This window comes from Prinia subflava, chromosome 2 (assembly GCF_021018805.1).
Source record: "Prinia subflava isolate CZ2003 ecotype Zambia chromosome 2, Cam_Psub_1.2, whole genome shotgun sequence".
Taxonomy (NCBI): Eukaryota; Metazoa; Chordata; class Aves; order Passeriformes; family Cisticolidae; genus Prinia; species Prinia subflava.
Genome location: NC_086248.1, coordinates 43582522 through 43608384, shown reverse-complemented (window position 1 = coordinate 43608384; position 25863 = coordinate 43582522). Strand labels below are relative to the sequence as shown.

At 38.0% G+C, this 25863-nt stretch overlaps 1 protein-coding gene across 1 annotated transcript in view; it reads left to right on the top strand.

Annotated features, from left to right (window-relative positions):
• Positions 1 to 25863, top strand: part of PREP (prolyl endopeptidase) — an 86440-nt gene that overhangs the window by 45346 nt on the left and 15231 nt on the right. The window contains exons 9-11 of the mRNA XM_063389722.1: positions 1078 to 1275; positions 4896 to 4999; positions 24883 to 25019. Of these exons, the coding sequence (XP_063245792.1) occupies positions 1078 to 1275; positions 4896 to 4999; positions 24883 to 25019 (439 nt within the window). The remainder of the gene's footprint in view (positions 1 to 1077; positions 1276 to 4895; positions 5000 to 24882; positions 25020 to 25863) is intronic.

Here is a 25863-nt window from a genome sequence, read left to right as displayed (position 1 = left end):
GACAGGAGAGAATATGTTACATGATATATCATGTGTGAACTGGAGCTCCAAAGAGTTTCTATGCTTTACAGGCTATAGAGATGGAGATTAAAGTGAGATAGTCAGTCGAACCACAGATATTTTTAGAAATTGCCAGCCCAGATATTTTATTTTAATTTGCTTTAATTTTCTAAAGTCCAGTTGAAAATTAGCATGTCGTGAACTAAAGGTTCACATATGTCTAGTAATTATTCCAAGGAACAAACTCAGGATGGGAAAAGTTCCGTGGAGCAGAAGCTCTCATTCCTGCACAGCTGCACAGACAAGGTGGGACTAGAGCTAGGACTGCCAGGAGAGACATAAAGGCAGTGAACCCCTGCAGAGGGATTTGTTCCTGGATCCTGTTGCTGGATGGAGTTCACTGTGCTGCATCCTGCTCCTATTACCTTACAGTCTCAAGAATGCTATTTAGCAACATTAGCATCTTGAATAAGCACATGGGGCTTTTTTGATGGCATGATGAGAGTATCACCCCCAAAACAGCCCTTTTCTTACACCCAGTAGGGCTTGCTTTCAAGAATAGTCTCCTGATTACTTCAGCAATAGAACCAAGACAAATAGTAATGTCTGTTCTATACCTCAGTGTGCAATACAGGATCACGTCTTTTTTCTTTATGAGTTTAGTTTGAGTACAAATCTATGATTGTTTTGATTTTCATGACTTTTCATAAGTATTGCTGGCAAAGATAAATATTTTGCTTGGGTTATGCATTGAAATATGTGATATTTAGGAGCAATATTGATCAATAAATATCCCAAATGCATAAGCATATTGATGAAGCAATTCTTTATTCTTGTGTCTGCATGAATTAACTTTAGGCAGCATGGTTAATGCATTTCGAGAGAATGTCAGACTTTATTTTGGGTTCATTTACAAAGATTTAAGAATTAAAGGCAATGCATGTAAGAAATTTTGCTGCATGCATTTAGGTATGCTAAAGAATTTTAGGATCAGAGCATGTCTGATTGTTTTCTTTCTTAGGTTTTTTAATTGTGGGGTTTTTTTGTGGCTTTGTTTTTCTTTCCCATGCTGTGCAGAATGGGTTGCTTGTGTGAGGTCCAATTTCCTGGTTTTGTGCTACCTGCATGATGTGAAGAATATCCTGCAGCTTCATGACCTAGCCACTGGTGCACATCTCAAGACTTTTCCCCTAGAAGTTGGTAGTATTGTGGGATATAGTGGCCAAAAGAAGGACACTGAAATATTCTACCAGTTTACTTCCTTTTTATCTCCAGGTAAGATTTTTTTGTCTCATGTTATTGTTCGTTTTTCTGAGAACAGTGTCTTTCTCATTTTCTGGAGTTTAGTAGTTATTTGGTATATTGGTATAAAACTGCTTCCACCAATGTTAGCAGTGATTGTGCACATAAAATATATCAGTCTTGGATCCATCAAATAATGTGCCTACTGCTATTTGAGACACCTGCATTAAGACTCAAGACTGACTTGTACTGGAGATAAAATTGTAGCATTCTCACAGTTCTTGTTTCATACAGCAAGACAGAAGGTGAAAAACTCAGTAAAAGATAATACTAATGTGTTTAATGAGATTTTTTTAATCACAGTTTTAAAGAAAATTAATAAAAGTAACAGAAATTGTTCTCTTACAGTTTTATGATTCATTTATAGATAGCCTTTATTTGAGCATCCTTACTATCTGTCCTTATAGTACATGGTGTTGTTGGTTTGCTGTAGGAATCTTCTTTGTACAGTCCTGGAAAGCTGAGGCTGTCCAAAGCATTACATAATACAGGTGTGGCAAAACAGTAAATATTCTAGGATTTTGCATAGTAAGTTCTGTGTTACTTCTTGCATAATAAGACAGTTGTCATTCACTATATGACAAGAAAATGTATTTACTGTTCATGCTTCTTTCTTCTTCTTCTTTATGGCACAAACAATCAATATCTTATACAAGACAGGATTCAAATATGAAGGGGCAGTTAGGCTTCAGGATCTTTATCTTCTGCCAAGGTTTTTTCTCATAAGGGGATAAAAAATGTTCTTATAGCATCTGACATATAGTTTTGCTTGTTGCTGTTAGAGACAGCAACATTATATTGCAAAATGGCTGTAAAATACTTTAGAGAAGTTTACTGGTTTTGCTAGAAAGGATTATGTCAAATTATCAAAATCAGGATTGAATCTTAGCAGATAAGTGTGATGAATTGCCTATTATCTTACTATTTACATAAACAGAAATATGATGTATTTTCAGTTTCTCTTTTAAACAACATTCAGATTGTTGCAGCCATTGTAGCTGGAGAGTAGCTTGAGGACACTCTTGCATTTATCTCTTAACTTCGTCCAGCTTGATGGTTCATAGTTCACTTGCCCACATTGTGGGCCAGAAGTTGCCAGTTTTGCAGGCCTGCACCATTTGTCTCAGCTGAGCCAGCTGAGTCTCTGCAGCTGCTAAAAATGTGTAGGGGAAGAGCTGGGATCTGGTTTAGCCTGTGGCTTTCCAGCTGGTCAGCAATAGCTGCTCTCACTGCCTGCTGGTTGCTTAGGCAGATTCTTTTTCTCCTTTTCATTAATTTGCTTAACATCTACAAAGCATTCACTATGGCATAGCTCTGTTAACTGGGGCAGAGTGACCTGGAATCTGGAAGTAAAAGGGGAGGTAAGAAATGCAGATAGACTGTATGAAGATAAGGAAAGAATGACAAAAGCAGAGCAGAGAGGTAATTTTTAGGTAGGTTTATGGATCCTTTTTGGTTTGTGTGCAACCTCCATTCACCTCATCAGTGGAATAATCATAGAAAAGGCATGGGGCTGATCCTTGGTTAACCTAAATAATCCTACTTTACTATTGAAAATCAATATAATTTGCTCCTGTATTAATTTGGACTATTCTTTTTTTTCCTAATGAGAAACAATTTAACATACTCAATGTTTAATACCTACAACAAAAGTAATAATAAACACATATATCAAATAATGAATAAAGCAGTTTTAAAGCCATGTATGTTGACACTATAACATTTTTGTTATTCCATGAAAAATATGGTTATCCCTGCTGTCCACTCTAGTCAAATGCTTAGGTGACCACTCTGGCATTTTGCATTTATTTAGCACCCAGCAAAACAGTTAAAAATATTACAGATTTTTTTATATGAACTGTTGTGACAGTAAAAAAACAGAACAAAAGATGCAGTAGCAGGGTTTGAATCGCATGTTATTGTAACATTAGGTTGATTTGCTCTGTAAATGCAGTCTGTGACTGTGCTTATTCTTCATCACGTGGTTTGCTAAGATGTGGCAATTCTGCCTGCCCTGTGTGCAGTGTTAGCCTGCAGTGCATTACCCTGCTTGGGCAGCTGCCTGTGTGTCAAACAGCTGCTCTGCTGTTGCTGCCTGTAGGGCTTTACACTGTTCTTCTGCATCGTTTTCTGGGTCCTGATCTTTATGGGAAGTGCTGCCTAAGTGCTGGTTTATACCTATCAACATCATTAGGCTTGCTAGTCATTTTGTGATTAATTTAAAAAAAAATCCCAGCAGACTATGGTAGTCCTAGTCAGTTTTAGTCAATTCACTGTTAATTCACTGTTATGCAAAAAGGCTTTATCCGTTGCTAGAAATGTTAGCTTACATCTACATTTGTTTACCAATCTCTATCTTCCTGATTTTCCAGTCTGTAAAACTAACTTAAAGAGGCAATTCCCTGGTATCAGATAAGTTTCCTCATTATGTCATGTTTTAGTCAGTATGAATTTTTATAGTTATAATCACTGTAATTATTACTTCTATTTCCTGACTGTATCTGTAATACACACAATATAGCAGGATTTCAATCAAGTCTTGTCCACCTCGGTTAACTTTATTGCATTGAGGATCCCAGTTAAGTGCTTGCTGCCATACCTTTTAGTGTTCTTTTCCATAACATATGTTCCTAATTTGTCAGGGACAGCTTGTTGTAAAGGATAAAAACAAAAAATAATTATCACTTAGGTTAATTTGTGTATCATATGTATCCATAGTACAGACATGAATATTAGGATTTTTTAGTATGTTAACCAGTGTGCAAACACAATATGTATTGTCATGCTGTATGACATATACTCAAATGTTATTGGGACTGAATGACAGGAAATACATATTATTGTTTAAAGGCCAAATTTTTCTTGGCTAATTACACATCTGTCTAGATAGCTGCATTTCCTGTGATTCTGCCTCTCCTGCAACCTAGAAGTTTTATACTATTTATAAAAATAAGTTTTTTCATGTGCACAATCCTTTGGAAATCACACGACAACTCAAGTGAAGTTGTCTTCAAACCTGCAGGATCAAGATGTAAAAGAAATTACTCAAGACCAGACTTTGTTCAGGTGTGTAGGTAACCTGTACTAGTCTGCCACAATTTCAAGTGCATGTTTAGCTCTTTCTGTTATCTGGGCCATTTGAATTTTAATTTCAAATATTTTATCATAAGGAGAAAATTGTTAACCTGAGTGAAATTCTTGATATATTTATTCTCAGTCTGGTGGATCTAAAAGAGGTAGTGTTTTAAATTTGACTTTACATTTCTTTCTTCCAACATTATTGATCTCAGTAAGTCCTTTCTAATTTTATGTAAATTATTTTTCCCCCCTATTTTGCTTAAGCCCCCTGGCTTTGTGTGAGTGGTGAGAATTACTCTTTCTACACAGAAAGCCTTTGCACCCTCCTAGATGAAATGCATATATGTAAGTGTTAAATTGTATAATAAATAAAACAAATTTGTCCAGAACTCCTGTTTTTCACCCTGCTGAGTTACCTTTACCATTCATGATTCCATCACAGTGCCTAAACTGGCATCTTTTTAACAATGGATGTATACTAAGCTGACAAGCTTGCGTTGTATTCTGTATTTTAGGAATTATATATCACTGTGATCTGACCAAAGAGGAACTGGAGCCAAGAGTTTTCCGAGAAGTGACTGTTAAAGGATTTGATCCTTCAGTTTACCAGACAATTCAGGTAATAAACATGAACCCTACTGTCTTGCTATAATCACCTATGCGAGAGCTCAAGACAATTGGACTTAGCTATTGGTGAGGAGACTTGCCTTAGAACCGTGCTTTGGTTTTGAACTAAAATACCATTGTAGGTGCTCTGAAGGCTCAGACAAGTATCTCAGTGTAGTAGTGTGGAGACTCCTTTGGAGATGCCTATTACACATAGTGAAGGCATATAAGAAGTAGTTAAATTTAAGGTTTATAAAGTTAAGAGAAAGTACTTCAGTGGGAAACAGTGTAAGCTACAGAGTATATGGAACGGGTTTAGGAAAATACAGAGTTCTTCACAGACAACTGTTTTGACCTCATCCAAGTATTGTGACTAAAAAGATTATACAAAATACACATTTTAAGTAGTAAGTGATCTTTGCACTAAACACAGCTTTGGTAACACCCTGATAAAATACTATGCCCTGGTCAGGACTTCTAAGACATTTATGGAACTTCTAGAGAGAGTTCGTGGAAATTTGTTGAAATGATAAAATCATTTAGGTTGAAAAAGACCTTTTAAGAGCAAATCCAACCATAATCCTAATATTGCCAAGTCCATCACTAAGCCTGTCACTAAGTGCCATCAGCTTGTCTTTTAAAAACATCCAGGGATGGTGACTCAACCAAAATCATTAGGGGTCTAGAAAAACAATCATTACATTGGGATGCTTAGCACGTTCAAGACCTGCAATTTATAGAATAAATATTGGAGGGTGGATTCAATTTTTTATATGTATTATTTTTTCATCTTCTAAAAGTAAGAATGGAATAGAGGCTTCTTCTTTCTGTAGACAAAGGCATAACAAAATGTAGTGCCAAAAGTGGAACTTTAATAAGCTTAGCCTGCAAAACAGTGAAATTATGTAGAAGGTAAGCAACATGAAGCCATGTGACAGCATGGCTTGGAGTCTTCAGAAGGAAATTAGATACTTCTCTTAATACCTTTTTTTTAATTGTTCCTCTGACACATGCGCAAGGCACATTCTCTAAAAGCGTAAAGACAGTAGTATGTGTACACGAGGTGGTTGTAAACAGGCCCATCTGTTTGTCTCTGCATCACGAGACAGAAATAAGAGTGTGACAGAGAACAATTTGCTGGAAATGTTCTCACAGAGAATGACTTTTTGCTACTTCACTCAAATTCATTAAGGGATTTCCTCAAGGTAACTTTAGGGCCGAGTGAGCTGGATAAGAAAAAGAAAACTGCATTCTCTTTAGGAAAGAACTTGGTACAATTGTAATGCTGCCATCAAACCCAGAAGGATAATAATAAATACCTATGTAATTAAAAAGGGTATAGAAGAGATTGCTTTAAATTAGAAACAATGTATTTTTCTAGTAAATCAAATTTTATAGAAGAAATGTCTGGAAAAATAAAATCTCATTTTACACTTAAATCAACTACATGCTAAATTAAGGTAAAGTAGAACAGTAATATAAATAATTTCAAGGAGGAAGCATGCTGTTGCTATGCCCTTGGAAACCTTCACTTTGTAAAGCACTGGCAGATTCACTGCTAGGCTGTAATGTGGTGGAAATCAGTATCGCTGTTTCTGGTTTTCTCCTTACTCAGCTCCTGCTCAGTTCCAGCTCTAGGGAATGTGACCTGTGTAGTTACACTGGGATCAGCGCTTATAAAGAGCACTCTTGGCTCACCTGTCATCCAGTTTTGCCTTATACCAGCAAATGCTCTCAGGATGGCAACCTCTTGGAAATTAGTTTTTGATGTCTTTCATTCAGATCCATGGAGAAATCTCAGCTGAGCTGTGAAAAAGGCTGTTTGTCAAGGCCAGGGCTGGGACTGCCTGCTTGGGTTGGTTGTAACTGAGCCTGTCAGTGCCGCATAGGTCAGATAGACTCCAGTCTTTGTTGCCATTTGTGTGGTCCCACTTAGAGCCTTGATGGTGCTTCTGCTTGGAGGAGGGAAACGGGATGCAAGGGTATCAAAGCAGAGTGTAAATGGCTGTCAACCTAGATGAATGCATAGCCATTTCAAAACACAGGGAACATTACAGGGAATTCTGAAAAAAATAAAAAATAAGAATGCAAGAAATATACTGCAAGTAGGCAAACCCTGATTACTTTAGAATGAACAATGCTGCAGAGTCTATTTAATAATTTTAATTTCCATCAGAATTACTGTGTAGTAAAGGATATTGTTGCTGACTGTCCTAATCCATGTCCTTAATGAAAGGCAGGTCTCCTGCCAAGGTTCTTTCTTTATTCTCATATACCTGAAGAAATACCTACTAATAATAGCAATCTTCCCAGCTTTGCTGCATAGCATGTATGAAACTGTAATGAGTTGTTCTTTAACAGTGTTTGAATATAACTGGGTCAAGATTTGAACTGAAATGTAAGGTGTCTTGTGTATGTGAAACCTGAATTAATGGCAATTGAAAATTGCCACAGGGCCTGTTATTTGGCCTTTCAAATCCAACCTGTAGTATTTGGTATATGTTGTAAAGTGCAAGAGTGGACTAGTGATAAAGCTTACTACACTAAGAAATTTTTTGGTAGAGCTGCTGCTGTTTTTGTACCTAGGGTTAAGATCTTACACTTTGACAGCCCAAACTAAGAACAAATTAGCCAGCTTACACTGAAGGGAGAGCTGTTTCAGCATACCTGACTTTTGCACCAGGGTGAGAGCATGTTTGTAAGTTATTGGCTCCATGTGACACCCTCCAAGAACATAGTCTAATCTATTGTACTGTAGCTTGTGCTTATGCTCTTACCTTGAAAGACTCTATGACCTTCATGAAAAAGTCAAACTGTTTAAAATGCTTGACACACATCAAAAAATTATCCTGGCTGCTTTTGTGAAATGATACATTAAGTTGCATTAATTATTCTTCCTCTGCCAAGCACTTCTTGAAATTTGGTTTTGCTTCCCTGTGTGTTTCCATCTATCACAGTGACAAACTTTTTCAGGAAATAGCCTGGGGTGGGTTTTACAGAAGGAAAAAACACTTTTACAGGAACTTAAAAACAGCACTTGCCCTAAGATGTTTACTGTGTTAATAACTCAACTGTTACTTTAAATAAAAAGCCTTTATTTTATCTCTGTATAGTTGCCAATTGTGTTCTTACATGCCCCTCTCCATGTTAGCACCTCACAGTGACACCTAATCATGGATAAACAGTCTTCTGGTATGGCTCACAGCTCACCTACTTTTTGGTATGTGTAGGCTTTTAAGTGTTAATATTGCAACAGTAAAAATGTTGATTGGCTCATTCTTTGAATACCCTCCAGTACTTAAAATACTTTGAGATGAACCAAAAATAGATGTTGCTACTGACAGATGCACTTTGAATTAGTTCTTCCAGAAGGTGAAATTCATAACACAACTTGGTTGTACAACTTAGTTTGATTTAAAAAGTAGCTGCTGCTTAGATATTGCAGCACAGATGCAAGAAGCACAGGTCTTAAAAAAGATCTCTCTTCAGGCTGGAATGAATTTCTACCTTTCTTTTGCAGAAATTACTTTTGCAGGTGAAGTAATTTCCATGAGAACTTTATTCCTTTTCTTGCTCAGTCTCTCACTCCCATCACCAAGCCCTTGCAGTACTGATTTCAAGTTATGAGGCACTGATAGGGAAAATTTGTCTACAGTCATTCTCATTCCAAGTGGAACTTTACACCATACAGTTCGGCACAGTGATTAATTTCTGCTTCAGGAAAATACAACACTCACAATACTTCTCACAGAAGATGAGTCAGGCTTGAGATTGATTGGCAGAGAAACTTGTGCACAGCACCTGCCCATGCTATTCCTGGATCTTGCTGTTGCCAGTGGTATCATTCCATGAGCATTAGATTCCCTCATTAATATAAAAATAACAGAGGAAAGCAGTGTCCTCTGAAAACTGTAGTAAGCTTAACCTGCTAATCAATGCAAGAGCTGATACTATAATTATCTCTGGTTTTTTCAGTGTGGTTATAGAGATGGTCTTAACGTCATTTTTTCCCTTTACCCACATATATATCATAGAATAAAAGAATTATTTGAGTTGAAGGGATTGCAAAGATCCTCTAGTTCTAACCCCACTGCCATGTGCGGAGACATCTTCCACTAGACTAGGGTGCTCCAAGTCCCATCCATCCTGGCCTTGAACACTTCAAGAATTGTGCATCCACATCTCCTCTGGGCAACCTGTTCCAGTGCCTCACCACCCTCACAGTAAAGAATTTATTCATAATCTCTCATCTAGACCTTCCCTCCTGCAATTAAAACTCATTTCCTTTTGTTCTGTTGCAATATGCCCGTGTAAAAAGTTCCTCTCCAGCTCTTTTGTAGGTCCCTCCTATGTACTGGGAGGCCATGATTAGGCTACCCCAGAGCCTTCTCCAGGCTGAACAACCCCAACTTTCTCAGCCTGTCTTCACAGGAGGGGTGCTCCAGCCCTCTGATCTTCGTGTGTCCCCTCTGGGCCTGCTCTGACAGGTCAGTGTCCTGCACATGTTGGGCACACCACAGCTGCCACAGTGCCCCAGGTGGGGTGTCACCACAGTGACACCACACCCCTGCTGGCTGTGCTTCTTTGGATGCAGCCCTGGACACAGTTGGCTTTCTGAGCTGTGAGTACACATTGCTGGGACACATTGAGTGTCTGGTCAACCAACACCCCCAAGTATTTCTCCTCAGGCTGCTCTCAGTCCATTTCAACCCAGCCTGTATTTGTGCTCGGGATTGGCTTTATGCTAGTGCAGGAGTTTGCACTTGGCCTTGTTGAACTGCATGAGGTTCACAGTCCCCCCTCTCAAGCCTGCCAGGGTTCACAGTCCCACCTCTCTGCCCTCCAGCATATCCATTGCACTGCACAGCTTGGTGTCAGCAAACTTGCTAAGGAGACTCTTAAGCCCACTGTCCATTTTGCTGACGAGAGAAGGTGTCAGCCCAAATGCCAACCCCATTGATCAGAACTCTGAGTGTGACTTTCTGTATGAGTTGATCATTGTAAGTTGGGGAGAACATAATTCAGTAGCTTTGAATCTATCTGCTGAGATAAAGCATAGTTCTCATACCAGAGAACTAAATGCATGTACTTTCAACCAATTCTGAGCAGAGACAAATATTTTTCCCCTCTTCTACAGAGGAATAAGTAATTTTGGCATAATTTTCGTCCCTCTCCTAAGAATCCATCACAACAGAAAAGGAGTTGATTTTTGAAGAGCTGGGCTTTCTTCTCACAGTGTTTGGAGTTTGAATCCTGCCTTGATCTCATGGGATGGGAGGATAGAATTAATGCTTGAGGAAAACAAGTTGTTTGTTTCTATTTTATTCCTTTTATTTCCTTTAGGTTTTGTATTGCAGTAAGGAAGATAGTGAGTTCAAGAAGTGTTTGGACAATACTTTCAGACTTATGGTGTGACTCTTGGGGATAGTCCTGTACAAGGCTAGGAGTGGGACTCGATGATCCTTGTGGATCCCTTCCAACTAAACATATTCTGTGAAGTACGGGGGAGAAGAAGGAATGTGACAAAGACCACAGTTTTCGTGCTTGCCACATTATGGCAGATACCTGGTGTCTTGCAGGGGGGAAATAAGCTTTCAGCCACTCCTTTCATAGCTCCCAGGAAGGAACTTGAAGGCTTTGGCTCTGATCTCACCTAGTGTTTTGGCACCAAGGCACCAGTCTCTCTCTGGAGGACTTCAGCAAAATTACAGTGACAACTGTGACAGCATTGGCGGTTTGCCTGTGTGAATGTAGTAGCTTACACCCTTGGCATGTGTTTGTTACAAATACCACATTAGTCTGCCATTATCTCTTCTAGTTGGAGGTCAGTGAAGAAACACTAACTGAAATTGTTTAGTTTAAAGGCTCTTGTAGTTCTTGAAAGCCAAGAGATTGTATATTAAATATGTTACATATTTGCAGCCACATTATACTCCTTTTTAAGGGAGGAAATAGAGTCAAGGACTTTAGATAGAGTATCGAGATGGATTTCCTATGAATGACCTTAAATGCTCTTGAACTTTGAAATCTATATGCTGGAGTAGCAGAATAGCAGTTGGCTCTAAATCCATTATAATTTAAGTAGCCCCCATCCAATGCAATTCAGATTATCCTTAGGTATCTGGAGTAGGAACCACATCTCTCTATTCCAAATAAGAGGATGAAGTGATAGACTTCACATTGCTTTCTTCACCAGTCCAGTTCAAATCCTGTTTTAAGGTCTAAATGTCTGGATTTACTCTGTCCCCTTCTTATATACCACTGGGGACTGATGCATAGTTTGGGAAGTTGGGAGCTTTTGTTCAGCAGAATGCAGAACAATGGAAATGTGGTTTGAGATGGAGGGGAATGCAAAACTGCTCTTAGGAAGAATTAGCACACTATTGACCACACAATGTGGGAAATAATACTAAAATATTAAAAAAATACTCTCTGTGTTCGTGTGTATTGTCATATAGGCTTTGTGATTCACTAGTTCCAAGCTTTTAATAGTAAATAGTTTATTTTTCTGCTGAATGTGCATGGAGTTGGAAAGCTTCTTAAAATGGAGGTATCTGTAGAATCTTCATGCTGTAGAATTTATAAAAACATTGATTTGTTTCAATCCTACAACGGACGTGATTGCTTAGTAGTTTAACTAAAGCTCTTACGAAATACTATTCTTACGCCTTACTCAGTAGAACTTCTGTATGAACTTGCAGTGGTTTGTTTCCCACTTTTCTAGTGAAGGGAGATATTAGTTGGCTTAATTAATCCCATGCTGCATTCCATGATCCATTTCTTTCTCAGAATTCCTTAAGGAATTTACCTTTTACCCAAGGTAAAATAGCACGGACTGTTACAGACCTGGAACCATTGAGCATAGTGTAATCAATTCCTTTTTGCACACAGGAGTTCTAAACAAGAGCTTAAGCAATTGTATTGGAGCTTAAAGGATTGCCTCACGTCTTAAATTATTGCATTATTGATTGTAAATAAAAAATAATTTTGATTTTTACAGTAAATGGGAAAATAGCTTTTGCCATCAAAAAGATTTAAAAAGTCATTCACTCCTTAAATGAACATGTGTTGAAGTCTTCAGGAACCTCAGTAGGTAGATTCTTTGCTGATATAGAGATATTAAAATTATAGTGTTGTAGTAAAAATACTTGGGGTTTGTCTTCTTTCTAAACAAGTCACTGAAGAATTTCTTCTGTCCTATTTTTCCTCCAACTTTCATATTCACTCCTCTGATTGAGCTCACCTCCAGTAATTAAGCGTGAACACATTGCTATTTTAATTAACTCTCTTACTCACAGGATAAGTAAGAATTCTATTTAATGTTCCTCAGTGGGAATCTACATCCAACTTTTCTTCTCCCGTTTGCATAGACTTATCAGTGTTATTTCTCAAAGGTAGTGAATATTATTAACTTCATTCTACAGGAACAGAAAGATTCAGAATGAAATTTGTCCATGGCTTCACACTGATGAGGTGTTGCTCTGGGGATATGGTTTGCTGTTCTAATGACAGTGGTTTGCTGATCCTCAGAGTTGAGTTTTCAGATGTGGATTGTAAACTTAATCAAGACAGTTATTAAAATCTTACACAAATATTTTAGAGAACTTCAGCATCAATAAAAAGTCTGCCTCTTGATATGTTCAATGGTAATAAAGGCTGACAGCACACAGTCTTTTGATCATTATGGTGTTTGTGTGTCTTATATAGCAGATTGAATAGGCAATACCATCCACAGTGGAGGGTCAAACAGAATGCTTCCAGTAAAAAAAAGAAAAGCCTCTTTATACCTGTTTAATTCTTGCTTAACCCAAGTAGTCATAAAAATGAGAAATGTCAGCATAGTCCTCTACTGAAAGACAAAAGTGATAGCTGCCCCTTATCCTCACATTTAAGAGGATAAATGTCAAACTTTGTCATGCCAGCATTGTTCAGAATGAGAGTGCTCCTCTGCAGAATGGGAATATTTCTATCCAATTGCCCACCCATCATTTTGCCTCGTGGAGCCTGACTGGGGGGGGTGGGGTATAATTGTGATGATAATTCTGCATTGAGGACAGATTGCTCTGGGGCCACACTCATAAGTTTTATCCACACAACCGGCAGAAGATTGTTAGATGATTGCAGTTGTCAGTCACCACTGGCCTGGGCCAGCATTCAGGCCACTGACCTAGCAGGGAGACATGTTGACTGTCTTTACTAGCCCACCAAGGAAACCAGACTTTTCTGGTTCTATTTTTCAGTACTGTGCTAGCAGTGTCATGTATAAGTGCATTTAATAGTCATTAAGTTTCTGAGGAAGGGGATTTACTCTTAGTAAGAGTTATATACCCAAGTATCTCTGTGCTACAGGACAGTGTTTAAATTCAAACAGATTTCCAGAACAGTAGCAATTATATTCATTTATTTGTTAGTGAAGCTCACATTACTTAAAAATAACATGTTGGGCACTCTGTTAATAGGTATTTGCACATCTGTATTGTACATATGGACAAGTTTTAAAAATGTTTTCTTTGTTTTTAACATGTAAATGTTTAATACTTAAATTTTTAAACCATTTTCTCAAGTTTAACTAATGCAGATCCATAATGCAAGTGGTGGATTTTTGTATATATCTCTGTTCTCACCAGCTGTTCCTGTAGATTTTGTTATATATGTAAATTTCTTGGATAGCCTTAACATTTTTCAGTCATAGTGTTATGAAAGGCAGAAGGCAGTGAGAAGGAAGGCACTTCTTCTGTTTTAGTGTCTGTCTTCTCCACTTCTGCTTTTGAAGCTTCTCTTCTTGAAATCATATAAAATCTGTCTAAGAACAATCTCAGAAGCTCATCTTACCCATTGGAGTCCCAGGAGGTAGGATACTGGCTTTTCCTGCAAGTAGAGAGGAATCAGCTTCTACTGCCCAACAGGTGGCTGCAGCTGTGAACAGAAAAACCTGTAGCAGAGCTGCTGTAGTAAACAAGGAGCAAAAAGACTGGGAAAAGGAAGAAACTACTGTGCCTGAATGTTTGGATGGAGTGGTGACATGGGCATGACTGATCTGTCGTGGGCACTAGGGCAGGTAACTTCTGCCTGTACCTTCCCTGCCTGGTTTCTGTCTGCCTTGTGTTTAAAAGCCTTCACACTCCCTAGGCAACCTGTCCCAGGTTCTCACTGAATTTACTGTTAAAAAACTTCTGCAGGGAATAGGGGCACACCACCTAAAGGTTTTGCCTGAATTCCCCTCTTGAGTTTAAGAAGCGTTGCTTTGTGTCCCTCACTGCTGTGGCAGGAAATCAGTTCTCTTCTAGTTACAGCCAACTGCTGCATATTTAGAGACTGTCACTGTGTGTCCCTCAATTTTATTTTCCTTTAGACTAAAAAGAATCAAAACAAAAGAAAAATCTGCACCCTGTTCAGTTTCTCTTAGTGGATTGTATTTCCTGGCCTCCTATTGCTCATCCTCTTCCTGGAGTCTGTTTAGATGCTCAGCATATGATGTGCCATGGTTTAGCTGAACGCAGCACTCCAGATGAGGCTTTGGAAATGTGAATGCAACAGGAGGGGTTACTTTATAACACCTTGTGGGTGATACTTTGTTTTTATATCCTCATGTAAGGTTTGCCTTTTCTCTAGCAATTCATTGTTCAAATTCAGTTTGGCATGTCTACAACTCCAAGATACTTTTCTAAATTACTTTTTAGTGAGTTGTTCACTATTCTTCATGTGAGTGCATCTGTCACATTATAGTATGTTGTATTTCTGGCCTTGTTGGATTGCATTTTACTATTTCAGGTAGTTTTGCCTTGTGTTTGTTACTCCTTCCAAAAACACTCCCTTGTCCCCTCTTTTCTGCAGTCTCAGTGTTTTCTGTTAGCAATTAAGCTTCACCACAGTTCCATACTCCCATTTAAATACTTTACAGTGGATGCATCTCTCATTCTGAATAGTGTCCCTGTAGGCAACTGGGGAACTGGAGTGTTTTCAGAATAGACGTGGCTCTGGCAGAGCTGGGAGGTTTGTGTTTCAGAGCTGCAGGCCTCCAGACACACACAAGTTCATAACTAGTTTATGCAGTTATTTATTAGGCTTGGCGTGCAACTGTTACAAAGAAGTTTAAGGAGGTAGGGCAGCCAGCAGAGAACAAATTAGAAGGTCGTTGCTCCTTTATTCACTTGGTTATTGCAGGACTTAATAGTCTTTATCATGGACCACATTCAGCAGTGTGCTGGACAGCATGGAAATGCAGACCATCACAGGACCCTTACCAATCACAGCTTGAAGCAGAACAGAGAAATAAATTACATTTGGAAGATTAATAATGATGGCTATGCATTAACTACCTAAACTACAAAACCAAATTAGAACTGGTAAAAAATGCAGATAAACTCTTGACATATATATATATATATATATACACACACACATAATTACTGCAGCCCAGTATAATTATATTTGCTGTCTTCATCAAGGGTCAAAACTGCTTGGTCAATTAGGGTTTTTGTTGTTGTTAATTAACATTTGTCATCGTGATGGAAAGCAGATAAATAGAGTTGAGAGCGGAAAACAACAATTTCAGATGTTGACTGTCATATGTAAGATGAAAACCTCTGCAAAATGATTGATTGAGTGTGGCCACTGCTTGGAGAAGATTCTGCTATTGAAAGAGGGAAAGGAAAGCAAATTATAGCAAATCTTGTAACCTAAAATTTCACCTCTTGCATTCACTGTGAACATGATTACCTTAGAAAAGGATGTATATTAACCCAGATGATCACATAGTGGTTATGACCAGTTCATTTTATACTGAGAAAATAATTTTTGCTAAATAGTAATGAGGAGATTTTGGAGAAGCTCTATTATCAGTGTTCAGTTGCACAATCACACCACTTAGTAATACGCTGGTGTTGCTGGCCACTTTGAAGGGCATAGTCTCCACTTATACCAAACACAGAAAAAAAATGCACTATTAACAGTAAGGCAGACTTAAAAAGCTTAGTGAATAGCTTTGTCAACAAATTTTGTGGGTTGTTTTTTCTTAAATTGCATTCACTGCTGAAAAGACAAGCTAAATATAAAGTGCTTTGATAAGTATCTAGAGATGCAGAGTAAGTGTAAGTGGAACGCATGAGTGGAGTTGTTCTGCAGACCTCTCTTATTTGTCCTCAGTATAAGAACTGAAGTAGTAAAAACTTAAAAATCACAAAATCTTGGGGTATTCTGAAAGAACATTTTTTTGAAGGGAAAGAAAGGAGTATAGTTCTTTTTCAGATCACTTTCTATCCAAAAGCATTTCAATCAGTGATTTTCTCTGGGCTTTTGTCTGCTTATGATGCAGCACAAATTCTTCAGTGTGCAATTTTATTAATGGTAATCTAGTTTGCATCTTCATTTAGCAGTTGATTTGATTTTATCAACGCTGCTCAGAAGTACGGATAAAATATTATCTTCCCTTAGATTAATTATTTCTGCTCTGTCCTTGAGTCATCTCTGAGGAGATTTATGAGACAAGGGAAACCTCTAAGAACTATTATTATTCACAGTAACTAGTGTTTCAACTGCATAGATGTTATAAAGAAATGATATAAAGAAATGATTTCCTTACTTCCAGCTTCTATTCTCACAGGCAGGGAAAAATGGCTACATAAATTCTCCCTGACAACTCCCTGAACCAATTGCTTTTCATCCAATTTGCCAATTATTTTTAAAGGTACCAGTGTACACAGATCCCTGCTAACAGCTAAAAATAGTCTGGATGCAGAAAAGCTTCAAAGCGTAATGCCTGAAATCAGGGAGTCATATTTTACCAGCAAGGACATCCCTGGCTTTTTCCTTTTGCATACTGGTGGGTTTTGAACTGATAGCACTCATTCTAATTGATCTGGCATCATTAGAAACTTGATCTGTTGATTTATTGAGAGTTGGTTATTAGTTGTGGATTACATAATGTCTGATACAAGTTTATTGGCTTTTGCTGTCTTGTTCGTGTTTTGTGTAAGAAAGGAAAGATTGCTGGAAACTGTCCTTAGACTTAGGACTTCTAAAAAAGAGTTCCTGTTTTGTTACTCATTTTTCTCTGCCCTATTCCAAGAGTATTGCAAGGGTGCTTCAGTACAGTCCTTGGTGTTCCTCGTATGAAGTCCCTTCAAAGTCTTGGTTTTGACATCTGTGTGGAAACTACACCATCAGCTGAAATTTTTGCTGGGTTGCTTTATATTAGATTTGGAATATTTTTTTTTCCCTAAGCATTGTTACCACAATGAATGAAAAGTCATACTTCTGCTACTCCCTGAGTGATTTTTCTTCAATGTACAAATTACTACTACAAATCTGAAAACAATAGTACTGCCTCCATAGGAAACTGTTGAAATCAATAGCATCTGAGCCTTTAAATTCTTTTTTCTAAGATAGTAACTCATATATTTTACAGGACTTTAGTTTTTCCTTGACCACTCTCAAGGGATTTTTTTCCCCTTCTGCTACCATTTTGGTGGTTTTTTAATCATGTAGGGGCACAAATGAGTAACCTTAAATTCAAGTTTATCTCAGAAATTAAATTATATGTAGCTATAATTTGAGTGAGAAAACGCATATGGAACTGCTTCACAATACTTTTAATGACCTATTTATTTCAGTTAGTATTTCAGAATAAATATTCATAGGAAAGTGATTTGGAACTGATTTTGAAACATGCACTGTCTGGTGTAGAAGGTCTCTCTATTATTTCAAACCAAAAAGCATCAATGAATTTTTAATATTCTACTAGCCACATGCAGAATTTTTGAGGGTATTTAGTGATTTCTAGTGCTTCTGGTGTTGGGTAGCCAAGCTGACATCTATAAACATGGTAGGATTCTCTGAGGAAGAGAGAGCAGAGCCCTCTGAAATTGCCTGGGCTTTGAAAGTCATGAACGAAGCTTATTGGCCATGTAAGCAAATGCATGGATTCTCTTGAGGTTTTGACACAACCTGACACTTGACATGCTCATTATCAAGACTGAATTTTCTCTATGCAAGAATTTTTGTGTATTTGAGCACCCTGAACTGTGTAGATGCCCCTACATCAGGGAGAAAATCCAAGGGTAGTTGTGTCATTTTCCTGAGGCTTCAGTGAGGCTATGTTGAGATGACCATGCAAGTTTGAAGCAAGATGGAGTCAAAAACAGGGAAGGTGAGTTAGCTAGTTACTAGTGAATGTTAGTTAGCTAGTTACTAGCTAGTTTGAGTGAATGTGTGTCTCTCTCAGCACGTTGGATTAGGTGTGTGCATCTACCACATCACAAAACCATACATAAGAACAGTTATTGTGAAGTAGCTTGGAAGAAGTAAGTTCTCCCTCTTGCTTACCCCATGGCAAGTTGCCTCAGTATTTTTGTTCTTAGAGTGTTTTTCATTACAATTTGAACTGATTTCCAGCATGGTAAAAATGAGTAGTGTTTACATTCTAATGCCTACACACTACTCCAGTGAGTTGTCTCTTGTCAGAGCAAGTAAAGATTGATTTAATGAAAGAAAATGGACTAGCCAGCAGCTGGTATTTATGATTTTATTCATAATGGTGTGCTACTTCCATCAAGACATCCCTTTTCTTGTCTCATGCTATACTACACAGTAGTGCATTTCCTGAATGCATAAACACAGAGGTAATTCAGAAAAGAGACTGTAACTTACAAAGGCCCCTGGGACATTTTTCTGTTTAACATTACTACAGTGTATATTTAAATGAAAAGGTAAATTTATCTGTCTCATATCTGCCTGTGCACTGTACACTAAGCCTTGAAGGCAAATTGAAAGAAAAGAAATTACTTGGCAGGTTCTAATTATTGTGCTGCAGGAAGCTCTGAGATCGCACTGAAAGGGGCAAAGGATAAACACAAGAGGCAAAAAGCCTCTCTGGCTGCAGAAGTAGAGAGTCTGTGGGCGTCTCACTGGATCCCGTTTACCACTAAGGCTTTATGTAAGGGTGGTGATACCTTTTAACTTACCTAGAAAATAATGACTTAAGAGCAATTTCTGCCATGCCAGTCTTGCAAAATTTCTCATCTTTCACCTGTATTTTTCTCTTGTCTTCTACATCCTCCTACCACCCTGTGAGATGTCTCCCTGCAGTCAGTTGCAGTTAGGGAGCTGAACCTACTAGCAAGGAGACATTTCTTCTAAAAGACCACCTCCTAGCACTTTGCCTCTATGAGCATGAGTCTGCTTTTATGCTGGGTGGGTGGTGAAACAATTTCTTCTGAGCGGTTTCTTGATTATTTCCATAGTACTTCTGCAAATGTCTGTGGTGGGTGTCCTTTCTGGGTTTTACCTGCATGAATTTTTACTGTACTGAGTTACTTTGGCCCCTCTCCAGCTCTGTGTTAAGCAAGCTTTGCAACCCACACAGAATTGCTTTGAAGCTAATTTAAGAAGCTTAAAGAAGATTAATGAGGATTCCCCTCTGAAGAAAGGAAACCTCAGTTCCTGTGGATTTGCTCTGTAGTGGTAACAGTTCTCTGTTATTTTTTTCCTGACTTCTGATTCATGTTCTATATAAGAATACAAAAACTGGTGTTTAGTAAGAGCTGCTCTGAGGTGTGGCCATTGGCTGGCTGCCAGAGCCACCTATGAGGCTACTTATGCAGATCTTATACTTGGGTCCACGCCACTGCTGAAATAAATAGGGAGTTTTGCTTGTGACATGCTGTAATCTTTAGCCCCAGGCTAGTGTCTGTTCTGTAAAGTCAGAGGTGATGAGGCATGGAATGGGCTATCAACAGATGGTGTGGAAGGCAGCACATGATTCTGCTTGAATCAGTGAGTTTTTTGCCCTGGCATCTCAAGAGAGGATTTCTCCCTGCCTACCACTGCTGCATGTTCAGACTTGCTTGTGTGAGGGCCGGATCTTTGTGACTTGCTTTCCTGAAGCACTGAGTGTCAGGACTTGTCAGAGGGAGATGTTGCTATGTGGCATTGTTTAGCCTCAGGCACTGTTATCTCTGTACTTGAATGTAGGTTTGAAAACCTTGATGCCCCCATCTGTAAAGGAGGACTTCTGCTAGGGACTATTCCTTCAACTTTACTGTTGCAGTCACCTTTCAAAGATACTGGTAGGGAATTTTTAAAACAGTGAACGTTTAACAAAGCATTTGTGACATTTGGCAAAATGTGGGCAATATTATATGATTTACTTATACTTTTGAATACATGAAGTGAATAAGTGAATGAATATATAAGTATAATGAATTCCTTATACTTTTCTTCCCCAAATCTCAAACTGCAAATGTTGGTGTAAGTTGATGAGCAATCTTCGCTTAACAAGGGAAATACTTTATGTGAAATGGAATGTTTGAAATTCAGTTCCAAGAAGTAAAACCTGAAGTAGTCATTACCTGTAACCCCTTTGCCAGGGGTTGCTGGGACTGAACAGTGTTTTGCCTCCCCAGTGCTGTCTGTAACTTTGTGGTGGCTGCAGCAGTGTGTGAGGGCAGCTGCTTTTACCTAGAAGCAGAAAAAAATTACTAAATTTCACAAAACTGCTAAATTCTCTGCTTGTTTCAAATTAAAAGGAATTATCTCAGAAAAACTATGTAGGAGACACTGGAAAAATTATTTTAAAGGCTTTGTTGAAGTGTTAATAAACCTAAATTACCGAACATGAATTTTTAATAAGGAGCATTCCAGCTTGATTTATATGCCATTTTAGTCGCTCTTTGTAAAATTCTTTGGCATTTCACACAATGGATGTCAGTCTAATGACAAGTGTAATTCTTACCTGGTTTTGATCAAGCACACATAGACATGGAAACAATTGCTATTTCTGGTATGTAATGCCTAATCTTGAAAGAGAGTTTGGGAGAGACATTATTAGAATAACTACTGGCTTCCTAAAAATAATCAGCCTGCTGTGACTTAGTGGGTGTTTTCAAGTCTCAGAAATCGAAGTTTCTTCTCGTATATAAAACTCATGTTTTATCTACAGGAAATAACTCTTTCTGACAAGACAAACTAATCACTTTTTAACTGGATTTTAATGCCTTGCCATTAATGAGCAAGTCAAGCAAATGATAAAAGATTTCTGAACATTCAGATATTGTTCACAGTTCAAAAATTATATACTTTAGACCCATATGGACAAGATTATTTTGGATTTGTGTTTTACAGCAGTATTTCAAAACCTGTGTTGAATCTTACCTTAGAAGGTTAATTTTAAAAGTGTAAAGGTTTGGAGTTGGTTTTTGTGTAGAAGGATTTCAGGTTTTGTAAAACCAAGATGATTTCAGGTGCACTTTTCTTACCCAAACACTTAAAATTACATATATCTTTTAATCTCTCCATTATATAAACAGATAAAATAGTTCTGAAAGGGAGAAAAAGGGAAACTAAATACTCAAGTTGCTGAGCTTTTTCATTTTTAAAAATTGAAGTTTCTGTTCAATGTCAGTAATTTCAGGTATTTTAATTATGTGGCACAATATGAATATGCAGACATATTAGCTTTATTTATTTATTGAGATGATTGCATCACTTTCTTTAATATTCAAATATAATGTTTTCATATTTACTTACAAGAAAAGTGCATACTGGATAATTGCCAAAATTATTTGTAGTTCTGTATGTAAGTATCAGTGTCTGGCTGTGTTATCTCTGTAGATAAATGAAAGAGAAACTTCATCTGCAACTTCTGTTTTTCAAACCTTTTGGTTTTCTAAAATACTTAGTTTTGCCTCCTGGAGGCTTCAGATGGAGAGGATGCTCCTTGTCATTGCAGAGGCAGAGGTGGATAAATATAGAGCCTTTCTGAATTTCGATCTGTGTCTACAATCCCAGCTGATAGTTCCCCTCTTCACTAAGTGAGGATTCACCTAACATAAATACTGCACACTTAAAGCAGATGATACTTTGGAGGACAAAGACCTCCTCAGGAATGAATTGTTTGAACTTTTTATCCTGCTTAACCCCTAACTAAGTTTACAAGCCAGATCATAGCGCTATTAACTGTATTTGCTTGTAAAACTAACTCTGTAAACTGTGTTTGATGTAAACATCCATTGGCTTTTTCTGGTGAAAATGGAGTGTAAATTGCTTTCAAATGCTAAGTTTAAAAATCAAAGGAAAGTAACACACCACTCTATAAATATATATGTATGCACTAAAGAATTATTAAGATTGGGCTCTGTTTCGCTTATATAGCCTAATTTTCATGTAATTTGTAGCAATGAGCAACAGTGTCCTTCTGTCACAATAAGTAGACTAGAGGCTATAAATGTATGGCTCAGGCTCTGCCATCTGAACTGCCATCTGAAAGTGTTTCTGGCACTGAGACCCCACTGCCATGTGACACAGGAACATTAGTGTGAGACTAACAGGTTCAGCTATTCCAGGGCTGCTCTACTGCTCCAGCACTATGGCCCTAGAATAGCACCAAGGGTTGCACGTGCCCTGTCAACCACACAACATTGCTGTTGCATTCCTAAAGGCTGAAGATACTTATTTTTAGCATGTGTCTCCTTGAATGGTGAGTTTCAGCATTCATCATAATATTTCTGAAGGGTTTTTCTCCATCCTTTTCTCTTCAAATTCATTTTCCTAACTTGTCCTCTTATATGTGCTGACTTTAGTGACTTAAGACCTTATTGGAAAATTTATGAACAATGAGTAATAAATATAGTGTGACTGACACAAGTGGGGCTCCTATCTGTGGTAAAGCAGGAAAGTGTAGTACCCTTTTATGAGCATTTACCATTGTAAAAGCTGACAGCATCTAAAGTTAGGCATGAAACACCATCTTGGGAAATCCTTTTTAGGGCTTGCCCTTTGCAGGTAACCTTAATCTTTGAGATAGAAGCACGTCCCTTTATTGGTTACATGAATAAACCATTGGACTTGCTTCAGAGATAACAGCTAATTTAAAGGTGAGATTGAATCAGTTGTTGAAAATAGTCTATTTGGAGAAGCTTAAATAGCTTCACATATCTTAGTGTCTCACTGAATTGATTTGCCCCCCCTCTCGTGTGTTCATCTTGGAGGGAGAGGTAATAATTATTTTAGCAAAGATAGGACTGAAAACCCTTAAATTGGAAATGTCAGCTTGACATGCATCTTCTTTTTCTGTTGAGATTTCATTTCATGCTATGTTATTTTAACTTGACTGATGACAATAAAAGCTCTACGGAAGTCAGTTTTCAGGGAGTTGTTGTAGAAAAGATAAAGTCCTCATTCAGAAACCAGCAGTAAAATTAGTGGCATACTTTAATCATTAGGAAAGGACTGGTCTATGGCAATAAGTTTCTGGAAATGTAGAAAGGCCGGGTGCTTGTTTCCTGAGAATTGCTAGTGACAACTGGAGTCGATGGATGGCATTTTAGGGAAGAGTCTCTGGAACTCCTCATCAACCTCAGCAGTTCTCCTGTTCATCAGTTATTTTATTCGTTTATAGTGTTCAAGTAACTATTTAAAGTGCAAATCCTTTATACTCTACTGTTCTGACAAGCACTTTGTCAGTTAAGATACAGTTACGGCAGCAGTTGGAAATAGTGATTTCATCTGTGTGAAAACACCCTTAGGCTTTTGTTTTTGGTGGTTTTTTTTCCATCTGCTGAGCACTGTGAAATACTGAACTTTTATCTGTAATATGTCTAGAAGTTTTGGTAAAGCCTTTGGAGGTAGATGTGATTTCATTTGAAATTTCTCACATTTCCTTAGCAATGATTAAACTAAAATTAAATATTATTACTTTGTTTTCAGGGTGCCATGTGGATTTACACGTTTCACATTACAGGCAATGCTCAGAATAAATGTGTTGCATAGGTTCATATTACTGATGAGGTTCATGTGTTGTAAAAATAGAACCTGTTGATCGTGTGCTTTACAATTCACGATAGGACTGTTTCCTTTAAAAGCAGAGATTGTAAACACACAACTCAATTATAAGAATGTGTCACTCTTAATTTACTACATTTTTGTTCTAATTAGAGTAGAAGCTGCAACAATGTTAAAGCAAGGCAATGAAAAGGAATCAGCCAGAATTTTAGGAGGAGCAATAAACTGCATTCACAGCCACGTGTTTTGCTTGATTGGCAAAATATGACACAGTGGATCCCAAATTAGAATATGCAGGAAGAGACATGCATCAAAGCAAGAAAATGTGGGAATTGTGTTAAGCAATTATAGTCTGTGTTTGTGTACATGGAATTCAGCTTTTAACCTGACACAGTGCTGTGGCAGCAATAGAAAGACATATGAAAGCATGTGCTATGTGAATATTTGGTGTTTTGGTTTCCTTTCAGTTAGAAAGCCAGTGGGCAGTTCAGTTGTCTTACTTGATGAACTGGGGATTTCTGCAAGGTTGGGTCTCCTGGTTCTAATTGCCTGCTAATGTCGGAAAATGCACTGAAGTGCTACAAAAGTTTCTGTCATGGCTTGTGTTACCACACAAGCTGTGAGTGAGGCTGAAGTGTCTGTGAGACAACCCGAAAGACTGGACAATGATTAGTCCGCTTTTGCTGGATACAGACTTGCCTTGGTGATTTCATCTGTGCAGGAAATCTGGTTTTAGTTCTGTTTGTTCTTTGTGCCAGCTCAGTCTTTGCTCCTTTCACATGTGATAGACCATCCAGCCCTTGTGTTTTCACAGTCTTCCCTAGCAGAGAACTGTATTCTTTCTGTAACATTCATGTGTGTAGAATTGATGGATAAGTTACCTAAAGGTGATACCATCATACCCCTTGGATTGTCTCATTTTGGTACATTTTTCAGAGCTGCTAAGCAACCAATGGGTGGTGCCCATTACTGAACCTGACCTGGGCAATAGGTGCAAGTTGCTCAGGAAGTTTTACTCATCAGACACCACAGAAATTATCACCTCTGATTCTTGCTAACAACACTTATGGAGAGTTACAGCACTAAGAGCATTTCATATTTCTTTTTCTATTGTCTTAGGTTTTCTACCCTAGCAAAGATGGCACTAAGATCCCAATGTTTATTATTCACAAGAAAGGAATTAAATTAGATGGTTCTCATCCTGCCTTCTTATATGGATATGGAGGCTTCAACATATCAATTACACCGAGCTACAGGTAAGCAGAGTGATTCACACCTTCTTCTGAAGTATGTGGTATTAACAGCTGTCACAGACTGTGGGCAGCATGGACCATGAATCTGACAGGATGCATTTCAGGTTCCTAAGAAGCAAGATGGGGGCCATAAGGGCTGCCAAGGCATAGTTTGTCTGCTTTGTTAGTTCTGAATTCAAGGGTTTTACCCAGAGTCACAGAAGATATTATTTATGTCAGAACAGAGAAATGCTCTGCTCTCCTGAGGTTTACAACAGTCACCCTGCCCTTAGGATTACACCTTAACCCCTGCTTGCTCTGTCACTGAGTTCAACAGAAAAATATGGACATATATATTAAGGAAATATTTGAGCCCTTTACTGAACTAATAACATAGTAGGTTTTCTTTTTTCCAAGTTAAACGATTACCTTTGTCTAAATATTACAGAAAATCAACTGTTTGACTAAATTGATAAAAATGATTAAAATTTGGCTGCATTTTCATATTATACTTTTGAGATTACATTGGAAACAAAATCCTTCTGTGTGCCATATGATCAGGAAAGAGGATTGTGTCTTCACAAATGCAAAGCAACACATTGTAAAACAAAAATGTGGTGTTCAGAACAGGCTTTGTAGCTCTCAAAAGCCATAAGCTTTATTGCATAGGTGATCTCTTTAAAGAAAAGGCTTATTTCTTAAGCAAGGCAATTTGAATAGACTTGCCAAGAGGCAGTGCTTGAATACCTAAGAAATGCTCCTAGGTGAGGCAGAGGAAAACAGAAATGGAAAGGGCTGAATAGAGAACAGTTTTTCAGGAAGCCAAAGAGCAGCTCACCACAGAAAAATAATCTATTATGAAACAATC